Source organism: Leptonychotes weddellii, chromosome 3 (assembly GCF_054177405.1).
Source record: "Leptonychotes weddellii isolate Sample4059 chromosome 3, ASM5417740v2, whole genome shotgun sequence".
Classification (NCBI taxonomy): domain Eukaryota; kingdom Metazoa; phylum Chordata; class Mammalia; order Carnivora; family Phocidae; genus Leptonychotes; species Leptonychotes weddellii.
In genome coordinates, this window is record NC_138371.1 from 40,712,403 (window position 1) to 40,735,098 (window position 22,696).

At 38.8% G+C, this 22,696-nt stretch overlaps 2 protein-coding genes across 2 annotated transcripts in view; one reads left to right on the forward strand and one right to left on the reverse strand.

Annotated features, from left to right (window-relative positions):
• OSGEPL1 (O-sialoglycoprotein endopeptidase like 1) overlaps positions 1 to 8,457 on the forward strand; it is a 52,038-nt gene extending 43,581 nt beyond the window's left edge. The window contains exon 7 of the mRNA XM_081813989.1: positions 8,355 to 8,457. Within this exon, the coding sequence (XP_081670115.1) occupies positions 8,355 to 8,442 (88 nt within the window). The 3' untranslated portion in view covers positions 8,443 to 8,457. The remainder of the gene's footprint in view (positions 1 to 8,354) is intronic.
• The window catches only part of ANKAR (ankyrin and armadillo repeat containing), a 65,763-nt gene that overhangs the window by 31,596 nt on the left and 11,471 nt on the right, over positions 1 to 22,696 (reverse strand). Inside the window, exons 4-11 of the mRNA XM_081813994.1 lie at positions 21,243 to 21,406; positions 20,499 to 20,602; positions 15,943 to 16,123; positions 14,558 to 14,777; positions 12,705 to 12,740; positions 6,035 to 6,236; positions 3,475 to 3,683; positions 478 to 582 (exon numbers count right to left, since the gene is read on the reverse strand). Coding sequence (XP_081670120.1) covers positions 478 to 582; positions 3,475 to 3,683; positions 6,035 to 6,236; positions 12,705 to 12,740; positions 14,558 to 14,777; positions 15,943 to 16,123; positions 20,499 to 20,602; positions 21,243 to 21,406 — 1,221 coding nt within the window. The remainder of the gene's footprint in view (positions 1 to 477; positions 583 to 3,474; positions 3,684 to 6,034; positions 6,237 to 12,704; positions 12,741 to 14,557; positions 14,778 to 15,942; positions 16,124 to 20,498; positions 20,603 to 21,242; positions 21,407 to 22,696) is intronic.

The following is a 22,696-nucleotide window of genomic DNA, read 5'->3' on the forward strand; positions in this document are numbered from 1 at the left end:
CGCCTGAAACTAATATAACATTGTGTGTCAACGATACTCAAAAAATATGTATGTATAAATATATATTTATAAATCAATAAAAATAAATATTTATATCTATATATATTTGTCAGGTAAAGGAAGTGATCTTAGAAAAAAGAAAAATGGAAACTTAAAATCAACTAAAATGTTTCCTCTACAATTAAAAATAGATTTTGAGGGGTGCCTGGGTGGCTCAGTCAGTTAAGTATCTGCCTTCAGCTCAGGTCACAATCCCTGGAATCAAGCCCCGCATTGGGCTTCCTCGGTGGGGAGCTTGCTTCTCCCTCTCCCTCTGCAGCTCCCCCCACTTGTGCTCTCTCACTTTCTCTCTCGCTCTCTCTCTCTCTCAAATAAATAAATAAAAACTTAAAAAAATAGATTTTAAAGTGATTGAACATAATTAAAGCCCTACAAAAAATAGTGTAAGCAAAAGACAGTTAATAGATTTTACATCACCTGCATCCAAAATATATTTCCAGTATCCATCATTTGCTAAGCAAATTACTTCCAAAGACATCACGGCCATCATCCTTCGTTTATAGCTTTCACACTGCAACATTTCTGGTAAGTGTTCCACAGAAAAACACATGTTATAATTTTACAAGTAGGAATGGAATGACTGATCTGCTTCTGTACAGGCCAAGTAAGCTGTGAGTTGAGATCACCACTATCACCACCAAATGCTATTCATTAAATTCCCTCTGTGCATGGCCTTCTGTGAGGTGCTGAACAGATTGCAAATGCCCATCATCTTTGAGGTTTTATAATCTATAGAGTTGATAAAAAAAATCTGAAATTTTTTATCTTTGGTCTGAATGACTTAGATTGACTGGTCATATGGTTCAAGTACACTGGGAAAACAGTATACCTTTCTCTTGCCTGAAATCAGTTGCTGAATAGAATTTGAATGTGGGGGCAACTGGGGGGCTCAGGCACTTAAGTGTCTGTCTCTTGGTTTCGCCCCAGGTCATGATCTCATGGGTTGTGAGAGTAAGCCCTGCATTGCTCCACGCTCAGTGGGGGGTCTGCTTCAGATTCTCTCCCTCTGCCCCTCCCCCCACTTGCGTGCATGCTCGAAAATAAATAAATCTTTAGAAAAAAATTTGAGTGTGAGTTTTAAAGATGGCAAAGTAAACTACATTATTGTCAATAAAAATTTAATATCCATTAAATCATATATGAAGCTTTATACATTTCCTGAGGATGAAGAAGACACTTCAAAAAATCTTAAATGAACTTATACTCCAGACGAGATAATGTAAATAAATATATATGCTTCTAAACAATGTCTATAGTACAAGAAAAAAAAACACATAGAAGTATCCTTTCCTGGTCTCTCTTTACCCAACCCCTTGTCATAGCAAATCTGGTCCTAATCCTACCTTGGCTAGATTCCTCCATGGAGCTCTCTTTTAAAATTCAGCTACTACTCAAGAGCTAAAACTGGAGGTGTCTAATAAACTTTGACTAATGCTTCCTTTCCTCATAGTGGAAATGGGCGCTATGAGGAAGGAGAGCTATTCCAGGGCTCAAAGAAGCAATGGCCAGATGCTCACTGGTTATTGTTGTGTTCAAGTCATTATCAGCACTTGCCAACAATGGCTGCAGGAAGGAGTGGCTGTCGGGAATTTTTTGTGCCATTAGGCTATTCCTGTCGGGCTGGTTCTTCCAACTATTGAGGTATTTCAAATGCGTTATTCTCTTAAAAGTAACAGGATGGTCTTCTGAGTTCCTCCTAAAAATGCTGGGATATAATGATATATATGCATGCAAATAAACACTGGAAACACTCTCTAGTATCTCTTGGGGCTGATACAATTAGAATGTGTTCCCAGTACCCAGTAAATTCCAAAATCAGGTATTGAGCCACTTTTGAAACTAATTACTCAGACTTCTTGAGACAGTAGAATGGAGTTGAAAACCTTAAATATATCTTATCCCATCCTAAAATGAGTTGTTGGGAAAGCCATCAGTTTTCATTCCCCAATTGGTTTCATTTTTGCTTTAGTTTTATTTTAGTAATGTAATACAAGCTCATGATTCAGAGTTAAATGTTACTAAAAGGCCTATAAAAAAATAATAGTGGTTCCTTGCTTCACCCTCTCCACTTTTCTGAGTTCATCTCTCCAGATATAACCACTTTGGACTCTCTCCCTATACCTCCTGTGATTTACCTATCTCCATATTTCCAAATACTTACACCCACTTTCACTATATTGATTTGAGACATCATCGACTGACTTCATGTTATGGTAAAGGAGAAGCTAGCTCTTTCAACACGGTGCTGCCATTTCCTCTCTCCCCTTCCCCGTGTTTATAGTATTCAGTTAAATTAATATTCCATACTTACATTATAATGCCTATACAGATATTATTCACAAGTAAGCATTGTAGTGTACTACAGTTTTGTCTCCTTTCTTACTTTTGTTTTTCCTGGAGGTAAAATTATTTCATCTGCTCAGTGTTCATTGTACCTAGTGGGAATGCCTCCCACATTTTCCCTTTGGCGTGGGTACCATTCTAGGACTTCCCTTTGCTGTCATCTTTGAAATCCCCTTTGCTTTTCTTTTGGGTCAGACTCCCAATTTCCTGTTTGTTGAGAATTCCTGCCTAAGTCTCTCTAGGTCTTTTCTGGCCAGCCTCAGCAGAGAGTATTCCTGACTGGCACTTTGGGTCCTAGAGCCTCCTAAAAGGATTCATGGTCGAAGTCTGAGAAGTCCTCAGCTTCCCCACTGTTGGCTTGGAATGATTTCTCCAGCCTGCTAAGTCCTAGACTTGCCTGCTTCCAGTATTTTGTTGCTATGGTATCCTTTTCTGTTTTCTCTTGAATGTTTGTTTCCTGCTGTTGCTGATGTTCTTCTTTAAGCTCCATGTAATTTTGGTGGGGTCTTGGGAGAGAGTAAAATTAGATGTGTGCATTCAATTAATTGTCCTAGTAGCCCTTACCCTTATAATATTTCTGGCTAGACTGAATCCAAATTTGGAAAAAAATCTCCAGCAAAATTTTTCACAAAACATTTATCAATATATGAGGAAAAACGTTGCTGAATCTTTTAAATTGGAAAGGAATAAATTGGAGGGAATCTTTGTCACTTGAACTTTAATTTCCTTCCTCTTTCCATGTTTGTTTTTGATTTGCTTTTTTGATGGAGAAGACGATATATGGGCTTTTGGAGAAAGTTGGAAAATAAAAATATAATTGTATAAAATATAGTCTGGGTTATTCTTTGATTTTAATTTGGAAATAAAACTACTTTTGTACACACAAAATATAGTTCAGTTTTATTTGTATTTCTGGTTTTAACTAAAAAATGTTTATTTTATGATCTTTAACTATTTAAAATATGATGCATGTATTATTTTATTTGCTCTATTTCAGAGTAAGCATCAATGATTAAGCTGAATAATAATCAGAACATTCATTTATAAAGAGATTATGTGTTGTGTACTCACCTACTAAAGTTTTCCAAACTGGGAGTTCAGGAATATTTAACTCTATTATATGCTTGAGAACCTCTGTGTGAAAGGTTAGCACTGATAAATGAATTATATTATTTCCTTTAATATCTGTTTTTCTCCAGTTAGCACCAAGAGAAAATAGGTACTGAATAGTGTCCAGTGCTCCTGAGGTGGCAGCAAGCAGCAGGGGGGTACACTGATTCCTAAAAATCAAGGGCATATTACAGTAATTAAGCACAAGTGTTATCAGCACATTTTACACACGAGGAAACTGAGGCTCAGGTAGTGTTCCAACCCATTTCTTTATTTTTCGTGTCCAGTTCTCAAATCCCAGTTTCCTTATCATGGCAGAAACTGAGTTTCTCAAAATCCCACTATCTGCTTTTCAGATAGTGCAGATCTTTCAGTTAGGCACATGGCTGCCCTCCAAATAGTACATTTCCCAGCTTCCTTTATGGATAGCTATGACCACATAGGCCTAAGTTTGGCCAACGAGACGTTAGTAGAAGTTACATGGGCAACTAACTCCCTAAAGAGAAAAGGAATGTGCCATTACCTTTCATTTCTTTTTCTCTTCATGGCTAAAATACAGGCATCACAATGAAAGCAGGAGGTGCCGTTTTGTACTAGGATTTGGAAACCACATGTGAAGAAGCAACGAGAGGAAGACTACGTGTTCACCTTGTCCGAACTACAATATTGTGGCATACATTTGTCACAGCAGCTTCAACTGTATCTTAACAGATCTACTGACTAGCAGTGTGACCTGAGGCAAATAGGGTTACTTTTTTTGTCTGTCAAAGAATGAGGGTAACAACACTCAGCTCACAGTGTTAGTGTCAGTGATGAACAAGGTGCTTAGTGCAGTCTTGATACATATTCCCCTCATTCTCTTTTCACCATGTCACACGCCTCAAAGTTATTTTTTATCCTTATACCCATGCTTTCCTCTCTTCATGAAACCTCCCTTCTCTTGCTGCCTGTCCTTGAATTTTCACCTCTGTTCAGCTAGCCCCAGACCTCTTTCTCTCCTCTATTCCCTTTTTCCTGGGTCTGTGGAAACTCTTGTCTTTTATGAATAAACATCTCTTCACTTTCTCCCTTTTGTACTTCAAAAAGACTGTTCTCTTGCTTTCTTTATCCTACTCCATGGTAGGAATAAAGATTACTTCTACTTTAACACCATCACTCTGATTTTCCTCATATGAAAAATATACTATCACATAAATTATGTTTCTCTTTTCAGTTGCATATTGCCATTCCCCCTGCCCTGTGGGGTCCTCTTCCAGGATCTTAGCTCATGAATTGCCTCACCAACATGACTTCAACATCCATGCTAATGACCGTCTGTGTGCTGATCTCTCGGCTCCTTGTCCTACCTTCATTTGTGCTCCACAGTCATACACACCTGCATTGTCACACTCTTCATTAGCTCCACATAGATCCCAACCTCAGTAACTGTCCTCTCTATGAATCCTCTCCTTTTTCCTTACGTTCATAGATAGCTTCTTACTTCCACCTCTGATATCCAACTGTTTGACCTTTTGCAATCTACCAGTCTTTATCCCCACGCCCCTCTTCTGCTCAAAGACACATCATCACAATATGACAGAACCAGAGTTGACTTGGGTCTCCACATTCCTTGGCTCTTTCCAGAATCTATAAGTTAGAGAATCTATTAGCAAGAGACCCTGGTGTCCTGAAAGCTTTCTCTATATACATCTCTGCCCCCACCTAGAGGGAGGGTTAATTTCTTCACTGAATAATAATGGCCAGGTTATGAGAAGACCCAGAAATACCTGAATGAAACTATGCCTAAATCATGTTCAGAGATTCAAAACGATAACCTGTATTTCAATTGCTATCAAGACTGTACCTTCAGGAGAAGTTATACCTCCATCCTAAAGGTTGGTCCTCTGCTAAATTATGAAATAGAATTGTGAAATAGAAACTGTGAAATAGAAGCTAAATTGTGAAATTGTGTTTCCCTATTTCAAAGTTACTTTCTTCTTTTTAAAAACTTGTTTTTAAAAGATTTTATTTTTGAGTAATCTCTACACCCAACCTGGGGCTTTAACTTACAACCCTGAGATCAAGAGTCACATGTTCTATCCAACTGAGCCAGCCAGGTGCCCCAAGGTTCTTTTCTTCTTTTTAAAGTGTTTCTCTTCTGGATACCATTAGATGTTTCTCCTGTTATCTGAGGCCTATCCACACTGGTCTGGAGCACTTGAGCTGCCTCCTGGTTGGTTAGGTTCCAATTTAGAGCACATTTCTCCTCCCTAGTCTCAGGCTTCTTCCAGAGCCCTTGGTAGTTAACTTGATAAACTAGTCTGTAGAGCCACACCATTGAGATAGCATGGATAGGCTAGTAGAAGTTCTGTCTTTATACATTCTAAAGGTAAGTGGTAGACGAAGAAGATAGTGACCAGGACAGAGTAAGCCTTACTATAGTCTTTCACAGCAATGATACCAACCACTCCTTTTAGTGTCAGTGTTTGGGGCAAGCCACGAAAGCAGAAATTTATATTTTTACAAATGCTTAATAACTTACTCAGCTGTTGCCTCTGCTTCCAGCAAACTAGGATCCTTCCTATAGAGAGCAATGATGATACCAATATTGTCATAGAAAGCAGCAAAGTGAATTGGCATCCAACCTCTTTTTTCAGAAAGCGTGTAATCAGCTTTGAAACAGAGTAGACAGATGGTTGTTTCCAATGAGCAAGCCTGTGCAGCCAGATGTAGAGGTGTTGGACCTAAAATGGATGGACAATTACTTAAGTGATCAATATCTAACATGTCTATCTAAAACATATGTCTTTTGGGGGCACCTGGGTGGCTCAGTGAGTTAAGTGTCTGCCTTCAGCTCAGGTCACGATCCCAGCATCCTGGGATCGAAGTCTGCCTCTCCCTTCCCCCTGCTCTTGTTCTCTCTCTCTCTCCCCCTCTCAAGAAAATAAAATCTTTAATAAATAAATAAATAAAATAAAATGTCTTTTGATATCCATCCACAGAGCTTTAATACTATGATATAAAAGCTCCAAGATAAGCACTAAAAGGATTAATTTAGGCAATTCTATATGTCTTTAACTCAGGATGTCTGACCATTAAAAATCAATCCTTCTTTATAAGTTAAGAATAACATTGAAAATATTAAATATTTGAAAAATTAAGTCAATGTATAAAATAGTCTTGTGATCAAATAAGCTGTTTCTTGTTTAAATTATTTTCCATTTTATTTAAATGTTTCGTAGTAGGAAGTAATATTCTTTGAAATTGAAGGAAAAATACGCTCACAAAAGCCCTCCATGTTACAAAATCCAGTGGGTGTTTTTCAATTCTTACCTTAACCTCTCAACAGTAAGGTTCTTCCTCTTTAAAATATTTTTTTCCCTTGACTTTTGTGATATCATAACCTCCTGTTTCTCTCCTATCCCTCTGGCTACTCCTTCATAATCTCCTTTAGAACGTTCTCACTGTCCTGATGCCTACATGAGCCTTAAGGCTCTGTCTTGGGCCTTTTTATCTTTGCAGTGACTTCATTTACCACCTAAAAGTTGGTGACTCCCAGGATTATGTCTCAGATCTGTTTTTATCCTCCAAGATCCACATCTTTTTCTCTAACATCTCACTAGGTGTCTCCACACACCACTTCAAACTTAACATGTTCCAACTGAATTATCTTTCCCACCAAACCTGGTCCTCTTTCCCTGCTGCCTAAATCAGTGAAGAATATCACCATCCAGCCAGTTCTACAAACCAGTAACCTGAAAGACTTCTTAGTATCTCCTTCTCATCTCATCTCCATAACCAGTCCATCACCAAGTCTAGGTATCTTTACAAACTATCTTCACTGCCACCACCTCCCCACTCTAAGCCTCCCACCTTGTTCTTGCCCTTCACCAACCCATTATTTCAAAATATAAATCTGATCTTCTTATCTGCTGGCTTAAAACTTTTCAGTGGCTTCTCAAGGCCATCTGATCATGAATATAGGAAAAGGATCCACTGGCTCCAATTTAACCTGAACTGCAAGCTATCCCCCTCCCACCAAAAAACCCACGACATACACAACTTCTCTTCATCTGGGCCTTCTTGCAGCTCCTCAAATGCAGGGTAGCCAGCCACATGACCCAGCTTGCCCAGGAAAGGACTCATCTATGCCTGTTGCCCCAGGAGGATGATTAATAGTGCCTCTTCCATTTTCAAGTCTCCCTGATTTGGATGGTGAATTATCCGGTCACCTTGGGCTATTCCTGCTGTCTGAGAGGTTCCTTCTCCCAAACAATGCTTTTCTGACCAGCGTCCAGCTAACTCATATTTCTCAGCTTAAATGGTAATTCCTCAAACAATGCTTTTCTGACCAGCGTCCAGCGAACTTATATTTCTCAGCCTAAATGGTAATTCCTCAGTGAAGCACTGGTTTTCTCCCAACTCAGACACTTTCAATGGCCTCCGGCCTGCCTTCCTTGTCTAAGCTTTGTATCATAGCTTTTGATCATCTGTAATATCTGACCTGATTTATCTATCTAAAATCACTGCTTAGCCTTCTAGTTTCTGGTCAGGCATGGAAGGTGCTTAAGTCACCATTCTGTCCTAACAGCAAGTAGAAAACTAAACAGACTGAGAAATCAACAACTCTTCCTGGATATGATTGAGAAGTGAGGTCTCAGGGCAAAAATGCTGCCCCCCAAAGTTGGAGATATAGACAGACTGATACAGAGGAGCATAAGTGACTGAAAAGAAACCTCCACAGGACCTAGTGCTAGCGTAGTAAAGCTGCCTCAGCCCCTCCAGCCAACCTAGTAGTCTTTAAGTTTTAGCAATCACCCTTGGCGCAAGTGATTGATTAACCTTTCATTGTTTATCTATAGATTATGCATTCTTTCCCAGAAAGAACAGAAGGCTTCTACACAACACAAAACAGAAACTGGAACCTCTTGCACAGCCCCTTGGCACTAAGGAATCAGACCGCTCTGCACAACCCCCTTGCACAACCTCCAGGCACGAAGATAATGAAGATAACGTCTATAACTGACACCACTGAGTCTGCCTGTAATTAAAGAAATGTAATTAAAGAAATGTAGCTGATTTACAGTTAACTGCCTTAAACTCCTTCAAAAATCCTTCTTGGGCCAGGCAGAAACCTTGGAGTTGGCCTTTGGACAAGAGTCTGCCTTCTCCCCAGGTGGCCAGCCTCCTGAATAAAGTATTCCTTTCCAATCAAAACCCGTCTCTCTAGGGGCACCTAGGTGGCTCAGTCATTGGGCGTCTGCCTTCGGCTCAGGTCATGATCCCAAGGTCCTGGAATCGAGCCCCGCATCGGGCTCCCTGCTCTGCGGGAAGCCTGCTTCTCCCTCTCCCACTCCCCCTGCTTGCGTTCCCTCTCTCGCTGTGTCTCTCTCTGTCAAATAAATAAATAAAATCTTTAAAAGAAAAAAAAAACTCGTCTCTCAAGAATTGGCTTTTTGAGTAGCAGGCAGCTGAACCTGGGTTTTGGTAAAAGTAGGAAAATCTGAACTATAATTGACAAATTGCTGGTGGCTCATTGTGGATAAGTTGAGGAGTTAAAACTCGAGGGGGACCCAGTCCCAGGGGGTCCCCATGCTTTAGTGAGTTTTAACTCCAGAAGTTTGACCAGGTCCTCATGGTAGATATCAGAGAAAGATCCCGTCATGCTTGCGGGGTGGGGGTGGGGGGGGTGGGGGGGGCGGAGAGGCAGGGGAAAAGGAACCATTTTGAGATATACCAGAGCATTCCATTTCTCTTAAGGCTTGCCCTCAGGAGAAACTATTTTACCAGAGCCTAACCTGCTGGGTTTTTATCAGAGCCTAACCTACCTGGGGGGAAGGGAAATACCCAACTCTGGCCCCCCTCCAGCCACCCTGCCACACCTAAGGTGGGGGCCAGGACTGACAAGTACATGTGAAGTTCACAGTCCAGGAGCACAGGCTCCCCAAAAGACTGAGACCTAATCATACTATGGAACCTGGTGGTTCATTTCAATCAACAAAAGGCTGTTAGCTGCTCTCAGCAGTAGAAACATATCAAAATGACCTGACGGGTTTTTTTAAAAACCCACACAAGCGTCCCTACCTGCTCTCTCCCTCTCTTCTCCCCCTTCTTCTTCTAAAAAATTTCAGCACAACCTGAGGGCAGGAGTACTATTCTTATATCCCGCTCTTACTACTTTAAAGTGTGCTTAATTGGGCACCTGAGTGGCTCAGTCAGTTAAGCGTCTGCCTTCGGTTCAGGTCATGATCCCAAGGTCCTGGGATTGAGCCCTGCATAGGGCTCCCTGCTCAGTGGGAAGCCTGCTTTTCCCTCTGCCTGCCACTCCCCCTGCTTGTGCTCTCTCATCTGACAAATAAATAAATAAAATCTTAAAAAAATTTAAAAAATAAAAAATAAAAAAACAACAGAGGTAAAAAAAAATACTACACATTCTATAGTGCACAGGAAAGTGCCCCACAACAAAGAATTATCCAGCCCACAATGTCAACAGTGCTACAAGGATGAGAAACACTGGCCTAAGACATGCTAGAATTAGGGAAGTTCTGGAGGGGTTTAGGTAGTCTGAAGAAACTATTCTCTGAGAACCCTGGTCGAGGGAATAGATGCTCTATTGGGACCTGAAAGCCATATTTATTCCTTTTTTCCTAATATCTGTATTACATGACTCTATTAATTCCGCCAGTGATTGTCATATGCTACCCTGCATCCATCCATTCATATATTCATTTAGCAACTATTTCCTAATCACTTACTAATGCCAGGCTTTCTTCTGGGCACTAGAATATCATGGCAAAGTGAACCAAATCCTTGCCCTTTATTGGAGCTTATTCAAGTGAGGGAGACACAATAGAGAGATAGTATCATATAAGGTAGGGATAAGTGATACTTAGAAAATGAAAAAAGAAAGCAATAATGCAGGAAGCACACTATTGTTACTCAACTGCAAATTCCTACAGGGTGGGTGGGCCAGATAAACTCCATGCCCCCCCACCCTTTACTCCCCACCCTGCAGAATTTGCAATCCCTGTCCTTTGGCTTTCTGTCGGTGTCTGCCAATGGGGATCACTGGCAGGAGATTGGAGAAGGGAGGAGAATGAGGTCAGCACGCTTATCATCTCTAAGATCATCTCAGGTTAGTTGCATTCCTCCACCAATGGAAGATGTCTGGTTTGAATAACTGCTGCCCTCCCCCACTAGACTCAGGTCTTTGCAAATGGTTTCTTTAAAAATAACCTCTCCTTGGCAAGAAGATGCAATGTGACAGTCTCTTCAATAAATGGTGTTGGGAAAACTGGACATCTACATGCAGAAGAATGAAACTGGGCCACTTTTTTTCACCACACACAAAAATAAACTCAAAATGTATCATAGACCTAAATGTGAGACCTGAAACAATAAAAATCCTAGAAGAGAGCATGGGCAGTAATTTCTCTGACATCAGCCATAACAACACCTTTCTAGGTATGTCTCCTGAGGCAAGGGTGACAGAAGCAAAAAATAAGTTATTGGGACTACATCAAAATAAAGAGCTTCTGCACAGTGAAGGAAACAATAAACAAAACTAAAAGGCAGCCTACTGAATGGGAGAAGATATTTTCAAGTGATATATCTGATAAGGGGTTAATATCGAAAATATATAAAGAACTTATAAAACTCTACACTCAAAAAACAAATAAGCTAATTTAAAAATGGGCAGAAGACACGAACAGACATTTCTCTAAAGAAGACATCCAGATGGCCAACAGACACATGAAAAGATGTTCAACATAATTAATTATCATGGAAATACAAATCAAAACCACAATGAGATATCACTCACACCTATCAGAATGACTAAAATAAAAAACACAAGAAACAATGAGTGTTGGTAAGGAGGTGGAGAAAAAGGAATCCTCATGCACTGTTGGTGGGAATCCAAACTGGTGTAGCCATTGTGAAAAACAGTATGGAAACATTCCTCAAAAAATTAAAAATAGAATTACCATATGATACAGTTATTACACTACTGGGTATTTGCCCAAAGAATTAAAAAACACTAATTCAAAAGGATACATGCACCTCTATGTTTATTGCAGCATTATTTACAATAGCCAAAATATGGAAGCAGCCCAAGTGTCCATCGATAGGTGAATGGGTAAAGAATATGTGGTATGTATATATATAATGGAATATTACTCAGCCATAAAATGGAATGAAATCTTGCCATTTGCAACAACATGGATGGATCCAGAGGATATAATACTAAGTGTAATAAGTCGCTCAGAAAAACACAAATACCATATAATTTCACTCACACGTGGAATTTAAGAAACTAAACAAACAAAGAAAAAACGAGACAAAAAAACAGACAAACATTCAGAACAAACCAGGGAGGAGGTGGTTACCAGAGGGGAGGTAGGTGGGGGATGGGTGAAGTAGGCAAAGGGGATTAAAGAGCACACTTGTCATGATGAGCACTGAGTAATGTACAGAATTGTTGAATCACTATATTATACACCTGAAACTAATATAAAACTGTACATTAATTATACTGGAATTAAAAAAAGATGTTAAATTCCTGAGTTGGAAGAATGGCTAAATCATGCTATGATTCACCACTTTCACGTCAGGTCCACTGTGTTGCTGCCTGTGTATTCTGGGGATAAACAAACCAAACTGAAGTTGGTGGTCACTGATCAACTAAATATGACTAAAACCTGAAAAAAAAAAAAACCCTCCTTGAATTATCCCATATAGAGTATGAAGGCATAGTCTCTTAGATATAGAAGATACAGCCTTCAAAATTTTTCATGATTCTCTGTATTCAATACTTAGGTCAAATCTCTCACCTCAGTCAAGAATGCCTCATTCCTCAGACCTCACAGATTGTTAATGTCACTAGATGGCAGCATATCTAAATAATATTAGCTGCATTTATTTATTTATTTCTTAAGACATAAAAATGACTTTGGGGCCTGATTTTATAAAAATAAGTACAGGTAACTGCAAATTCCACAGTAAAAAGAAGAAAAAAGAAAAAAACCCCAAGACTTAAGAGGAATATAAATAAATGACCATGGGTAGAAAAAAATGTATACCTCAAAATATAGACAAAACATCACTATATGACATTCTCATGTGACAACATTTTGGAGATTATATGCTATAAGGAGAGTTTTAATATATACAATAACCTTTTCAAACGCACCAAATATTTACTTATGTCTTACCATTTCTTTCTTTTCTCGTGTCCATTTTTGATGACTCTGTTTTAAAGGGGAATACACAGAGAAGTATGATTATTAATGTACAGCAGTTTCCTGAGTTAGTCAAAATAAACTCATATGAATAAGAACAAAATGGCTATGTTTGGATACCAAACGCAGGATTACATCAAACAGGACTGAGTTTAAGCTTTGGTCAAGCCATCTGGGCATGGTGCATGCCCCGACATCATGGCAGAGCAGCCTGGGGCGCTGCCTCTCAACTGTCTGATCAAAACTGACAGTTGGGGCAGTTCTGTGTTGTAAAGTCATAATGCATAGACATTGCAGGTAGAGTTATACATTTCCCATACTTCAAAATCTATCCAATTCTTAGCAAATGGAAATCAAGTAGTCACAAGATGAACGAGAGACTTCAATTTACCAAAGATTTTTTTCACACCAAAAAAGGTTTAAAACAGAACACATCTTTAAATAACAGAGTACTCATTACATTTAAATTTAACTGAGTTTGTGCTCCATGTTAATCAAATAATAGAAGCATCTTAATATCAAAACATTTTAATCACACTGGTAAGAGTACAGAATTTATTAGTAGTCAATAGGATTAAAGCAGAACATTTTGTTTTGGTGTGTGAAAATTTAACACAACTTTTTAAGATAGCTAGCTAAAATATAAAATCATCGTTTCTTATTGCCAATATTGTTGTATCAGCTATTCCTGATATTTTATCTCTATTTCCCTCTTCAGTTACGGAGGACTTCTGCTTTCATTTTCAACGCTATCATTTTTATACTGGTTAAATTTATTCCAATGAATACATATATAGGTATGCATACCTAATAATCAGGAAAAATGGCTTTTTAAAGTCAAAACTAAATTAGCCTTGGGCGCCTGGGTGGCTCAGTTGGTTGAGCGACTGCCTTCGGCTCGGGTCATGGTCCTGGAGTCCAGGAATCGAGTCCCGCGTCGGGCTCCCTGCTCAGCGGGGAGTCTGCTTCTCCCTCTGACCCTCCTCCCTCTCATGCTCTCTGTCTCTCATTCTCTCTCTCGCAAATAAATAAAAAAATTAAAAAAAAAAAGCAACAACTAAATTAGCCTTAAAGGGGCCATTAACCTAAAAAAATTATGGATGAATTTTTTGTTATGAATTATAATTTATGTTTATGTATTGTGAATATACTATTTCCTGGTTGAGAACTCTGGGATAAGAAATGGATGTCCGGCTGGGTTCTCCATTTATCTACCTTTTCTCTGAATTTCTATAGTACATCACTGTATATTAATTATCCCAGTAATTACCAAATGCTACCCTGCATTCATCCAACAACTATTTCCTGAGGCTTTCTTCTAGGCACTCGAATATCATGGCAAACAAAGTAAACCAAATCACTGCCTTTAAGGAGCTTATATTCAAGTGAAGGAGACACAATAAACAAATAAATAATACTATATAGGAGATCAATAAGTGATATACTTAGAAAACTAAAAGGAGCCCCTCTGAAATAAGGGGAAAAAAACCCTCAACTTTGCTCTAGGTCCCAACACCAAATTTTAATCTTGCTCTAAAATCAACATGCATTCTTGGGGCACCTGGGTGGCTCAGTTGGTTAAGCAACTGCCTTCAGCTCAGGTCATGATCCTGGAGTCCCGGGATCAAGTCCCACGTCGGGCTCCCTGCTCAGCAGGGTGTCTGCTTCTCCCTCTGACCCTCCTCCCTCTCATGCTCTCTCTAACTCATTCTCTCTCTCAAATAAATAAATAAAATCTTAAAAAAAAAATCAACATGCATTCTTAATTCTGAATAGGGGTAATAAGTAAAAGAAAAACAGTTTAAATTTTAAAAACTTTACGGTACCTTGGCTAAACATAATAAAGCGTCTCTGGTTGACATTGAAGTTAGCATTGCACAGTTGACATATAATAGCAACTCTGTTGTGTAGAGCAGCGTGATGGAAAATAGCATAACCTGCTTCATCTGAAACATTGATCGTCGAGCTTGAGGTTTTACGGCTAAATGTATGGAAAACAGCAGATAATCCTCTTTCAACAGCAGACTTCATACCAAATGGGATGCTCTAAAATTATTAAGAGGGCCAGAATAAATTTTTCAAAATATACTTAAAGTTTAGCTTAAGGAAAAAAAGGACAATAAATATATATTAATATGTTTATAATAAATGTAATGTTAATATATAACATCATTAATAAATATATATTAATATAATCACAGGGTTGGTGCTCAGTTACAGTAGAATTTTCACAAGATCCATGTGGATAGTGTCTCACTGGACAAGGATTAAAGTTATTAGAACTATAAAGAAACATTGAGAACTTTAAAAAATATTTTTGGGAAGTTTTTTTCTCCCTCTTTTTTTAAGGAGAAGTTGCAGATCCTTCTTTGGAGACAATTAAAACAGGATAGATGATTTTCTTTCTGAACTACTTAAACAAACGGAGATCACTGGGTTCCTTTTCTAGTTTAAGAACAATCTAATTTAGAAATCTAGGAAATATATATAGTTACAGAGATACAATTTGTCCTCTTTGCTCTAGGTCTCAAAACAGAGAGGTAAAAAAGTACACTCTTCTTTGAGACATCTGACTACTTAATATTTTAAAATTAAATGAACAGGTTATTAAAATGTTAAATGTATGGACACTGAGATGAATACATGGTAAATAAAGGCCAGTGTATCCATTGAAATGGGTGAGCTCACCACTTATCAGTTCCAGAAGCTATACATGAAGGCTTGTTGAAACAGATAGAGCGATTTGATTCAGGATGACAGGTTTGTTCCTCAGGTTTGGTCCCCAGGACTGAAGCCTGACTGCCATTTACCAGCTGTGTGATTTGGGGAAGAGCCTTAACTCGCTGCACCTCAAATTTCTCATTTGTAACGTAGGAATGATAACAAAGTACTAGTACCTTGAACAAGTTTCTTCAAAGGATTTATAAAGTGCCTGGCACACAAAATAAGCACTCAATAAATATTAGCCATTATGAAGATTGGTCACAATCCAGTTCATTAACAGATGATTCTGTAACCCTACCAGAAATTTATAATCCAGAATTATACAGCGTCTAAGCTGCTAAAATGTGGAATTTTTATTTCATATGGAAAGCTTTATTTAACCTAATGTTTATCCCTAAGATAAAAATCTGAGACATAGACTTATCTATAATAACATACTATCTATAATAGTTTCCTACACTAAATTATGTGATAATTACTGAAATACCTTGCATTTCATAGCTTTTTTGAAACCAAATTTTTTCTTAAATTGTTCATGTAATTGGGCATCTGTTAGTGGAAGTCTTTTCGGTTTCAGATTGTTCACGACTTCATTTATGGCTCCCCACCACTTTGTCTTATATAGTTGATGATAGTAAGTTTCAAGTTCAAAACAGATCACATAGTAGCTATTAAAATATAAAGAAAAAAGATAAATCTTTCTGACTTGGAAGTAATTTGGTACTTTTTTCTATACTGACTAAGCTGTATTTTTCTATAATAATTAAATATAAAACTGTAGTTTAAATTGTACTTGACTGAAAAAGAAGGTCTTAGGGAAATACTATGTTATGAACTGGTCGGAGGCTAATATCCTCTCCTCCTTGACCTTGACTTCCATCCCAGTTTTCTGAATATAATAGACTTCTGCAGGGATGGAGGCATATTTGAGGACCTGTTTGCATTTATTTGAGGTTGTCATTCTTCCCATCCACCATCCTCTCCTCCCCAAAGGAAACTAGACCACAAAAATATAAACTAAAGGCTGTCTTCACCCACACCTTGCAGATACAGTGCCAGTCCAAGTGGCGGGACTTATCACATTTCCTGTGGGCCCCGACTTGTGGAGGTGCCACCTTCATGGATGGGGCCTTGCCTAGCTTACTAGAATCGAGGAATAGATATTCTGAATCTTACTCAGATTTGAAGGCTTTCAAATCACGGCAGTGATAGGTTCCAGGGCCTTAAGGAGCTGTATGAATCATACCTAGATGCCTGATTTACAGTGGACGACTAAACTAAATTTCTAGAAGAAGACAGCTCACCTTTCTTTGGTGTCATACACGCTGCTAAGAGTAGACACCACAGACAGATACCCCAAGTCCCATAATTCTGCCTCCACAGATGTGGGCATAGGGGATCACACTGAGGATATCCTTTGGTCTTTGAGTGGCCCAGCACCACATCGTAGAGTCCCAGTGCCTACAACCTCTTTTTTTTATGGACTTCTCCAGGGAGCTGGCTCTCGCTGTGGTAAATTGTTATGGGGTCAGAAGCTGCTGACTACACCTGGGGCCCTGGTACTCAGTGATGTACTCTTAGATCACTGCTGAGGCAATGAAACAGACTTATAAATTTAACAAACACCAGGGGAATGTGGGTTGATTTCTTCTAGAAATTCAATTTACTTATCCCGTGCAAATCAAGCAGCTAGAATCAGCAGGGGGCTATCCTACCTAGAAACTGAAGAAGCAAGAGGTGGTAAAGGTGGCTATACCCTGAGAACGTCTCTGCCACAGAATTCTGCGGACGCCCCCACCCAAGGTTGGATACGCAACCTGCACTGGCTCACAGAGAGATGATATTGGGAGCACAGGGAGCCCAGATGGCCAGGGCCATGAGGGAGCCCTCATCCAAGTACTGCATAACGACATACCACTGTTCTTACTCAAAACCTTAGGTGTAGTCATCAGCAGGGACTATAAGAGAGCCTCACTTTTAAAATAACTCCCTTCAGGGCACCTGGGTGGCTCAGTTGGTTGGGCGACTGCCTTCGGCTCGGGTCATGATCCTGGAGTCCCGGGATCGAGTCCCGCATCGGGCTCCCTGCTCAGCGGAGAGCCTGCTTCTCCCTCTGACCCTCCCCCCTCTCATGTGCTCTCTCTCATTCTCTCTCTCTGAAATAAATAAATAAAATCTTAAAAAAAAAAAAGGGCACCTGGGTGGCTCAGTTGGTTGGGCAACTGCCTTCGGCTCAGGTCATGATCCTGGAGTCCCGGGATCGAGTCCCGCATCGGGCTCCCTGCTCAGCAGGGAGTGTGCTTCTCCCTCTGACCCTCCCCCCTCTCATGTACTCTCTCTCTCTCTCATTCTCGCTCTCTCAAATAAATAAATCTTTAAAATAAAAAAAAATAATAATAACTCCCTTCATATTATTCTGCCTGGGAATCGGCACCCAGCTTCTGAGGAGCTTCCAGCACCACATTTCCCTGATATACCACTGGCATATTAAGTTGATTTCTGACCTGCCCCCTAATATCCACAACAGTATCACAATGCTGGTATGCTCTCCCCTAAATAGGACATTTTAGTACCGGAATAAATTAATCTTTTTGCTCCAGTCATTGTCACCTTAATAAATAATTCATGAGTTCTTGTAGTTTTATGGGTGGTCAAATCCTGAGTACCTGACTGTGGTCCCTACTTTTTGATTCTGGTATGGTAGAAGAACCCAACCTGAACCAAAATCAATCTAGGACTTCGATGTTTCCAGGCATGCCTGGAGGGCCAGTGGAACTGATCCTATTTTCGTAAGGGACCAGGGTTGTCTCAGGAGATAAACCATTCTGAGGAAAGAGAATATCAACATACATAAGCTCAGTCCAATAACAATGCCCTTAAAATCAAAGAGGGGAGATTTTAAGATGGCATGTTTTCAATCATTCAGATTATTCTCTGGTCCCGCACCAACACAGAATGATCCCTACATCACAGAAAAGAACAACTGTTAGGAAAATGACTAAAAACGTTGTTTTTGCACCAAATTGTTAGGGGTTCAAGGCAGCACTTCCTTGAAACCAGTAAAATTAGGAAAGAAATTCTCCTTGCTTCATTGGATTGGCTTCAACATGTCTCACAGTTGATGTATGCTGTTGAGCAGGCATGAGGAGGAGCCAGCCCCAGAGGTGACACCAGATCCCCAACCAGGAGCAAGAGCATCACTAATGCAATGGCATTAGTGCTGAGCTGCCTTCATGGGGCCTGTGGAGTGCCTGGAGCCCAGCAGTGGATCATCACAGAGAGCTCAGACAGGAAAGAAGGAGACTGAAGAAATCTTAGAGTACCCGAGAGCTGATCCAGGAGCATATGAGAGTCCTAGGAATAACTATGTGGGGGTGGCTACTATGAAACTGAAAGTTCTCTAGTAATTGGTACAGGAACCAGGAAAATACTGATTAGTATTCCACTTGTGGTTTTTACTTTTACTCCATGCTGGCTGGGTCTGGGAAACAACTCCTGCTGATTTTGAAAGCCTGTAAATTCAAATCCAACTAACTACAGTTCACCAACACTGATGACCAGATGTTGTGCATTAGTCAGAAACTAGAGAACTAATTCCACTGTGGCATCCCATTGCAACAGTATGACTGGATCCCTTATAGTTCAGTGGCAGTGTGCTTATGCCAGCCATGCTTCTTCATCCACAACCACCTCTCACCAAGCACAGCCTTCATCTCACCTGATTCCCTGCATCCCAGAGTCATTAGTGTCCAGCCAGACACTTCAACCTGGGAAAATAAAGCATTATTTGGAGGTGCTTCCAGGATACTATTTAGCTTGGCAAGGGTTGTATGTGGAGTATGTCAATAGGTGCTGGATCCCTGAGCGAGAGATTTCCTCCTCCAGGAAGGTGCACACTAACTGTCCATTCTAGAGGCATGAGATCTATTACTTAATTCCCTCTCAAATCATGGAGGTCATTAGCCACATGGTCTTTGACTTCATCTCTAGTACCACGTGAGCATCCAGGCAGTCTTAATGGAAAGAGCCACGTTTCATTGTGTATCCTGCTCCCTCTGCCTTGTTTCTGGTATTTTCCTCATTGCCATGCATCTTGAGAAAAATTTACAACCTTTGTCTTTACTTCTTCATATCCTATGAACTCTCCCCAAGTTTACCCAGCTCATTACACATAGCCTATAACCAGAACTAATTCTCTTACCAAGTCATTGTGAAACTGAGTGCTCTCTTTAGTCTTAAGTTTACTTGCCCTTTTTCTCTGTTGAATTTGATGGTTTAACTATTTCCATATTTTAAAAATTCTCCCCATCTGGCTTCCATGCTATCATACTTTCTTGGTCCTCCTCCCTGTATCATTTCTTCTCAGTCTCCTTTGCTCTCTCTCCTCTGCTTCTCCCCACCCCATTTAAAAGCTGCTATTCTCCAGAGTTCTAGACTTGGTCCTGTTCTCTAAACCACTTCCATGCCTTAAAAAAACAAAAAACAAAACCAAAAAACCTCTCCTATATACTTTTAAATCTCAAGTCTCTACCATCTAATAATAATGCCCCTAGCTCTACTTTCCATATTTCCAAACTTCAGTGCCCAAGATATGAAGATCCAAGAACATAATTCATAAAAGACCCTAGCAAAACTTAGAGAAACATCCAGCTTCAAAAGATGACAGGCATGACAAGACCCAGCAGAGAAAGAGGATTTTAAATCATATTCTTTATGGAACTACAGGGCTTTGTGCTGAGTCCACTGCTTTTCAGTAGGTCCACAGGATTTGATCCTCACCTCCATCCCCGTGTAATCACAGTGATAGTTATAAGAACTAATCACCATCTATAAGGATTATTATACAGAATGTACCAAAGAGCATGAATAAATAAATACACTATTTAATATTTTGTTGAGTCTGTATTTTATTCATGGGGGTTATTGTTTTAGGATCTCTATGCTGAGGTATTAAGTTAACCTTTGCATTTTGACACTTTCCTTGTTTTCTCCTAACTTTCAACAAGTTGTGGCTACTGTGAATAATTACTGAAAGTTCCTTACCTTTTTCCATTAAGTTCCATGACTGGTATTGAGTAATGTTCTTTGTATCCTGAATCTTCTACAAATGCAGCAGCAGCACAATCCCGTATTTTTTCTAAATTGTTCTAAAATATGAGTTATGTTACTAAAAACATATCTTTAAACAAGTCTAAACAATTATGGCTTCTTTTAGATGAAATTTTATACTTGCAAATGATATATTTTTAATATAATATCCCACCAGACCCTAATGATAACCACATGTATCCAATTCCTACTTCAGGAGTGAGGAAAAAATACAAAAGAAAAATAGTGTAAAGAAGGTAGGAAAGCAATGATAATTCAAACGTTATGTTTATATTAAATTCTAGATTAAATTATTGTTCCTAAACTCTAGAGGATCTCTTTTCTAATACTAATCTTCAAGGAAAATGGAAGACTAAGTAGTGAATGTTGAAGGATTTCTACTACACTCTTTGATTAACTATTTTAGGGCACATATGGTCCATTAGAGGTCTATAAATTCTGTGAGGATAGTTGTACCTAGCTTATTTGTCATTTCATCTCTGACACCTAACATACCTCTGATATAGTTGCACTTAATTCATGTATGTTACATAATGTACGAAAAGATTAGTAAGTTAGGAAGATAATCATTTGGAGACTGGCCTAGTGCCCATACCAACAGAGACTCTTTCTGGATGGAGAATAAGATAAAAGAGTTGTGAAATGACAAACCATTTCAGAAACAATAATAATTTAAACCTTAAAATCTTCCAAAGCATTCTCAATTGAAGGTGTGCTGATATCAAATTCAATTCCTCCATGAACATGAAAATATTGATCCTCTTTGTAGTGAAAATGCTGGCATTTAAAATCTCGTCCATAAATAAATGGAGGCAATTCTCGCTCTGTCTTGACCTTGTCATCTCCAAAAATGAAAACAAACTTTAATTTAAAAGTGAAAACAACACACACACAATCATATTTTGAAGATCTAGATTCTTTTTACATAAACCCAGTGAAAAAAAATCCACATTAAAGAAAATCTTGGCAATTACAGTCTCTAAAATCATGGCCTTAGTATATATTTTAAACATGAAAATATATTTATAGCATACATTTTAGTTTCATTGTATAGACATTTCAAGGGAATAGTCAAACCATTATTCTACTTATTGATTTCTATGTGTGAGTTCAAGACTAATATCTTACCCCCCTTGTTAGAAAATATTTGAAACTATGCCTCAGAGAATCTTGGGCTAAATAAACAAAAACTTAAACTGAGCTGGTTCAGGCAAAAAAAGACATTAAAAAGAAATAGGTGGGTATCTCTCACTGACAAAAATAACCAGCTCACTTTTTTGGAAAGTAATAAAACCATACATATAACATTTATTTTAGAAAAATAATTTTCTAAAACTCCAGTAATGATTAGGTTTGTCCAATATTTTGACTTCTTAGCAGAATATGGTTTCATCAATGTAAAGCATATAATGTATTTTGAGAAATGTAAAAGGTACAGAAAAGTACAAGGAATAATATAACACCCTAATATCACCACCTGGAACCATTAACATTTAGTCATATTTGCTTCCAATAATCTAAGTAATAAAACATTACAGATATAGCTAACATTCTCTTTAATGAAGGGCCTCTTAGTTCCATACACCTGCCCTCTTACCTCCACCCGAGGATAAGAATGGTCATGAGCCCATTTTTAAGTAGTTCACAGATAAGTGTAATAATTTTCACCGTTTGAATGCTTATGATACAAATTTTCATTAAATGATTTGCAAAATTTCTACTGAAAATTTGCCACCTAAATAGAAAGCCCATCATAATAAGCCTACACGTTTGGGCACCAATGAAAATATATAAATTGTGTGCTAATCTGGGTGCAGGGAATAGTTTGCACTACATGCCTGTCAAATTCCATGTAAGTATGGTCCTATTTCAGCTCTCTATTCTCTTACATTGGTTTATTTGTGTAAACAGTGCTAACACACTAGTAAAGTTTTGAAATATATTTTCATTTCTTTTTCAGAAATTTAACACCATTCATGATCCTTTACTGCTCCATATTAATTTCAGAATCAATTTATAAACTTCATTAAAAACACGATAGGGATTTTGCGTAGAAGTTCACTGAATTTATAGGTTTATAGATCAGATATGATACATTCATAGTGTATCATATGTCCCATCATGAGCATGGC